Source organism: Alnus glutinosa, chromosome 13 (genome assembly GCF_958979055.1).
Source record: "Alnus glutinosa chromosome 13, dhAlnGlut1.1, whole genome shotgun sequence".
NCBI lineage: Eukaryota > Viridiplantae > Streptophyta > Magnoliopsida > Fagales > Betulaceae > Alnus > Alnus glutinosa.
This window is the reverse complement of record NC_084898.1, coordinates 22524115-22530119: the sequence shown is the minus strand read 5'-3', so window position 1 is coordinate 22530119 and position 6005 is coordinate 22524115. Positions and strand designations below refer to the sequence as shown.

At 36.3% G+C, this 6005-nt stretch overlaps 2 protein-coding genes across 2 annotated transcripts; one reads left to right on the top strand and one right to left on the bottom strand.

The window, feature by feature from the left end:
- The first annotated feature begins 2111 nt into the window (after positions 1 to 2111).
- Positions 2112 to 3032, top strand: LOC133853983 (uncharacterized). Its single transcript, XM_062290005.1, has one exon. It carries the CDS (start codon positions 2112 to 2114, stop codon positions 3030 to 3032), a length of 921 nt encoding a protein of 306 aa, XP_062145989.1.
- A 1495-nt stretch (positions 3033 to 4527) lies between these two features.
- Positions 4528 to 5658, bottom strand: LOC133853982 (uncharacterized). The gene is made up of 3 exons (XM_062290004.1): positions 5230 to 5658; positions 5056 to 5132; positions 4528 to 4954 (listed from the first exon to the last, which is right to left on the bottom strand). The coding sequence occupies exons 1-3, from the start codon at positions 5656 to 5658 to the stop codon at positions 4528 to 4530; spliced, it is 933 nt and encodes a 310-aa protein (XP_062145988.1).
- Positions 5659 to 6005: the final 347 nt, after the last annotated feature.

Genomic DNA, 6005 nt, shown 5'->3' with positions numbered 1-6005 from the left:
TTCTTTTCCGTTTTCTTCCACTGGGTCTTAAATAAGTTCTTGTATTTCGGTCCTGAGCCTGAGATTCAAGCTCTTACCTTTTTCTATTTGAAAATGGTAGTGAGGTTCTGTTTGGTTCCCTGGAAAATTGAGGGAAAAGAACGAGAAGGGTAGATGCATAATGAGAATTTGAAACACCATTTCAATGGGGATTTTCCCCTGCTCTAGGGCTGTAGATGTTGTTGGGTCAATTACACCATAGAAAAGGGAAATCACAATCTCAAGTACGGCATAACCCATCTAGGCCATGCTTAAAATTTCGAAAAATTACATTATCAAATGATACTCAGAAAAGGAACTGATTTGTCTGATTTATTAGAATCGCCCTTGTGGTTGGCTTCTAAGGAGTAATAGGAAAATAGCCCAATTTCTCTCAGTGTTTTTTTTTTTTTTTTACTTACTTTTCCTCAGTAGCCAATTTGGAACATCAAGGTCTGACATTTTTTTAACACGAATTGATTAAATTACGTTGTTCCAACTTCAGTTCCATGATAATCTAAAATCACAGCTTTGTCTTCTTTTTTCGTTATCTCCATTACTTTAACAAAAAACATGTTTTATGGTTTGGTTCAATCCCATGCGGTCTTTTTTCATATGCTGTAATCTTTCTCTTTCATGACTATCTGTAAATCATTTTTTGATTGTTTTATGGGTAAGACATACCGGACAAATTGCAGAGAGGAACCTCCATGAGGTGCTCGAAACTGTTAGCAGTACATGAAGTAGCTAGCTGCTTGTTCAAATCTTAACTATAGAAGCCCAAGTAATATTGCAGTCAAAAGAATGTCCTCCAACGGCTGAGGCATTACTGTATGGAATTCCAAGTCGAAGATCAACAGGAGGGACTTTCTTCATTGGTGGACCAATTGAATCCATCAAACTTTGCACATGGCCTTAAGCTCAGCCTTGTGACATGGCTGCATTGTGATGATTGATTCTACGTGTAGCATAACTTGACCCTTGGGATCTAATGGAGTTGTCAGCATTGTTACACATGGAGATTCTCTTTGTATCATTGGCTGCCGACTTCCAATTAAAATTAACAGAAAAAGGACAACTCAAGCAAATGAAAATAACAAATCGAGGGGGTGCTCTAGCAAAATGGAACTTTGTTATCGGCTCTAAATACATACCATTTGTTACTAACTTTGATTCCATTTCCTTCATTTTGATCACATTAGAGCATTTGTAATGAGCTCCTCAAAGTTTCCTCAAATTTTGGGGAAAAAAATACTCTTTTGTTAGTTTGGAGATCCACTTTTTAAAGGCATCAAATATCAAACTCCCTAAATATTCTCTACTTCAAATAAATACTATTTTTTTATTACTTTTAAAACAACCACTTTCAATTACTTTTAACTGCCATATGAAACGAAAATTTATTAGAAATCCCATCCCATGCTCGTATGATTGAGGAATGTGATAATGGGATGATCCTTCAAGCTTCAAGAATCAAGAATGAGTTTCAGATGTTCAAAATGAGAAACAACAATTGACTCAAGATGATGCTTCAAGTCTTTGACCCTTTGAGTTTCGCTGGCTTTTTCCTAAATATGCACAAGAACCCAATTAAAAATCGCCAATAACTTAAAATTTTAAATTAAAATTTAAAAAATCAGCAAGTAAAATATAATCTTTCCCTTGAAATAAAATGAGGCCTGAGGCAAAAATAAAATGAGGACTTTTAATTTTTTAAACCAACCCCTTAATGGAAGTGGTTGGATGCTCAACAACATTTTGCTCTTAATGAGTATTGATGTAAAAACCAAAACCTTTCAACGTTATTCAATACCAGATTGACCAACGCCTTCAATGGAATTGAATGGAGGCACTCACCAACCTTCCAACGTTAAATATGAGATGGACCAGGGATGGACCAACTTCACTGGAATTGAATGGAGGCACTCACCAACCATTATGCTTTTAATGAGCATTGATGGGTACAAAACCAATTCCTTAATGGAAGTGGTTGGAAATACATCATAAAGCAGACCATGAATTTCGGAATAAATCAACGTCTGTGAAGGGTCACCCCCACCACTGCCGATCAGATTTGGCAAGAGCAATCTACTATGGCTCGCTCTCTTTTTCAAAAAATGCTTCTTATTGAATTTGACTCTGATGAAGAGTTAGAGATAATTGCAAAACTTGTTATGGAAGAAGAAAGATCAACATTACATAGTCCTAAACGACGTCGCACATTCATCATGCGTGATCGCTTGCAAGCCGGGAAAGATCTTTTTCGCGACTATTTTGCTGAACGGCCATTATATCCTCACAAATATTTTCGAAGGAGGTTTCGGATGAGTCGTCTTCTATTTTGCCGTATTCAAAATGCGGTTGAAGCTCACGATGTTTATTTTGTCCAACGAAGAGATGGTTCCAAAAGACTCGGTTTTTCTTCCCTTCAGAAAATTACTGCGGCACTTAGGATGCTTGCATATGGTGTTACCGCTGATTTTATGGACGAATACTTGAAGATTGGAGAACCCACTGCATTAGAGAGTCTAAAAAAATTTGTTAAAGCGGTGATTTCAATTTTTTCAGAAGAATACTTAAGGTCACCTAACAATCAAGACATCGCTAGATTGTTAGCGAAAGGTGAAAAGCGTGGATTTCCAGGCATGTTGGGGAGCATTGATTGCATGCACTGGAAATGGAAGAATTGTCCAACTTCGTGGCAAGGTATGTATTCTGGTCATATCCATGAACCAACTATTATTTTAGAAGCAGTGGCTTCATATGATCTTTGGATATGGCATGCTTTTTTTGGGTTACCCGGTTCTCATAATGATATAAACGTGCTAGATAGATCTTTTTTATTTTCTGACCTTGCTCAAGGACGTGCTCCTCTTGTCAACTACACAATTAATGATCATAATTATACAATGGGATACTACCTCGCTGATGGCATATATCCGCAATGGGCAACATTTGTAAAAACAATTTCATCTCCCCAAGGGAATAGGAGAAAACACTTTGCTGCAGCCTAAGAGTCGGCAAGGAAGGATGTGGAGCGTGCCTTCGGAATACTTCAAGCACGATTTGCAATAGTGCGTGGGCCTGCACGGTTTTTTTACCCTGAAACACTCAAAGACATTATGATAGCATGTGTAATTTTACATAATATGATCGTTGAAGATGAGCGGGATAACAATGGAGCAGAAGACTTTGAGTACGAACAATTCAACCAACCACTTGAACCAGTGACCTCTGGGCCTACAAATGACTTTAGGGAGTTCATTCAAAGCCATCATTGTATTAGAGATACGGAAACTCATTCTCAACTCCAGTTGGACCTTGTTGAGCACTTATGGTGACTACATAGTGAGGCATAAGAACTTGTTGTGATCATTATTATATGTTATTTAGACAAACTTTTGTTATTTAGGAACTTCTCATGATCACTTTTGGATTGTATTAATGATCACTTTTGGTATGTATTAATAAACTTTTGTTATTTAGTTTGCAGTTACTAATGACCTGAAAATTGCACTGAGGAGCTATAAATCTGTTTGAACAGAAAACATTTGGAGAAAAAGTGGTTTGTTTTGACTATGGAATTATGATTATCGATCTTTTGGTTTTGTCATCATCAATCTTTAACAGACTATATGATGCTTTCAGATCAGTAATGTGCTTTCAGAAAGTTTTATCGATCTTTCCTGATCAGTAATGTGCTTTCAGAAAGTGGTTCTTTTACTGTAAGAATTATCTACATAACAATAAAGACAAACAAACATTTCTTGAATTAAAATTCACATAACCAAATATTTCTTATTCAAATTCACATAACCAAATATTTAAAATAACTACTAATGCACACAATTCAAGGGGAAAAGGGCAAGTGGTTATTGAAGGCATCTTTCAACCTAAAAAGACACATATACAACCAAACACCTCATTAGAAAATAATGGATATTAAAAGTTCCCTAGAACAACTATCTGCTGCGTCCATTTCAACACATATTCTAACAAAACTTATCACCTTTTTTTATTCTGTCCGTGTGCCTGCAAGCAAAGGCTTCCCAAATACATTTGCTGCATAACTGAATTTCTTACTACAACAATATTCTAGAGGAATATTATAAAACATCACCCATGCTGGAATATTTTTCAGGTCTTCTTCAGAAAGAGGCATACCAGGCTGGCACTTTTTAAGCACCAGTAGTTAATCAATAAAATACCAAATGCTCTATGAACAAAGGCATTCACAGCATCCAAGCAATATTAACACAAAAATGGGCTGATGTACAAGAATTAAATAGTTTCTCAAAATGGGCTGATGTACACTAGAGCAGGACACAAAATAAAACATCAAGATCCACCTATGCAAAGCATCATGACTTTCAGTAGCTACAAAATTCAGCCTCTAGGGCGCACTAGCAAAATAGAATAGAACTTAAACTAAAACTAGCGGCTTCAAAAGTAAAGAACTAACAAAAAAGAGAGTGATATTTTGGCCTTCAAGGATTGCCAATTTGACTTTCAAGGATTGTCTTTTTGACCTTCAAGGATTGCCTTTCTGCGTCGACAAACATATTCTTGCCCATCTTCATTTAAATGACTTGTATCCATAAACATAAACTCTTTTTCCTCTCTCTCTTCTTTCAACCGAAGCGCTTTTTCTCTCAAGCGCAATTCCCCATCTCTAAGGCGGACTTCATCTTGCTTAAAGAGCAATTCCTCTTGCTTAAGGCGCACTTCCTCTTTCTTAAGAAGAAACATCTCTTTGTCTTGCTCACGTGCTTCCTCAAATAGTCTTGTTTTCTTCTTCTTATCTTCATTTATGTCATTCAATATCACAACAACACCTGGATTCGTTTTTTTGGTATTCTTTCGTTTGTTCTTTTCGGCTTTCCGGCCTATTGGTCGCTCCAAGTTTATAAAGCTTCGGGTGAGGCCTCGTCTTCCTCTAGATTTATTGAATCTTGAGTATTAGTACGAGATTTCACAACAGATTTTTTCTTTGGTTTTGTATTAGTTTCTTTATGAGCCAGCCATTTTGGATGAAACCTCAACAATAACCAACAATGTTCAAAGTGAAATGTCATCCCTTGAAGCTCGTGATACATGAGTTTTGCCTTCCCAATCTGAAAAAATTAAAAAAAATTAACCTAATTAGAAGCTTTTGGAATAAATAGAACATATTCAAATTCATATTGATAAGCAGTCATAATTAGAACATACCTTATCTTGCTCATTCATATCACTTTGAGGCCTTAATTCAACTTGGGCTAAGTAACCACAAAACTTATTTACCGCTTGTTGAATCACAGACCACCTATTCATTAAAGATTTCGGATTACGGTTCGAATTAAAGGTTTTGTGCCCATGAAAGTACTCCCAAATTCTACCCCAATATTTCTTATGTTTTTGTTCATTTCCTTGAACCGCATCCATGGTAATTTCAATCCACGAAGATATTAGCATATTGTCTTCGTCCATGCTGAAGTTGCCACCCCGTAATGTTTTTTTAACAATGACTTCAACCTCCTCCTCCATTTGTGGTGAAGACTCTTCATGTTCAAACATTGTACTTGTAGTTTCTATGAATAGGTCATCAACACTATCCACACTAAGAAGATTGGTGAAGTATGGAACTTGGTTTGAATCCATCCCTAAAATCAAACATCCATGGATCACAAACAGATTTTCTGGTCTCTTAGAGTATCCATTCAACTTATGACAACTAAAACATAAATGTATTATCTCAAAGCTATCTTAATTATCAAAAGAACAATGTAGATAACAAAATCCTAATCATGAACAAACAAACATAAAAGAATGGACAGCAGCAAGAGAATGAATTATTGGTGCAAGTAATCATCAAGATCCACCTATGCAGAGCATCATAACTTTCAAAAGCTACATAAAAGAATGGACAACAACAAGAGAAGGAATTCGGTTTGGGGAGGTGTATACAGGTCAAAAGCTTGGGGACCCATGGTCTAGAATGTGGCTTG

Bases quoted from the DNA above. Each gene is read 5' to 3' on its own strand.
- LOC133853983 (XM_062290005.1), top strand. From the start codon at position 2,112: ATGGCTCGCTCTCTTTTTCAAAAAATGCTTCTTATTGAATTTGACTCT.
- LOC133853982 (XM_062290004.1), bottom strand. From the start codon at position 5,658: ATGGATTCAAACCAAGTTCCATACTTCACCAATCTTCTTAGTGTGGAT. The intron at 5,133-5,229 runs GTATGTTCTAAT...TAATTTTTTCAG, and splicing joins ATATGAATGAGCAAGATAAG to ATTGGGAAGGCAAAACTCAT. The intron at 4,955-5,055 runs GTTTCATCCAAA...CAATAAATCTAG, and splicing joins CATTGTTGGTTATTGTTGAG to AGGAAGACGAGGCCTCACCC.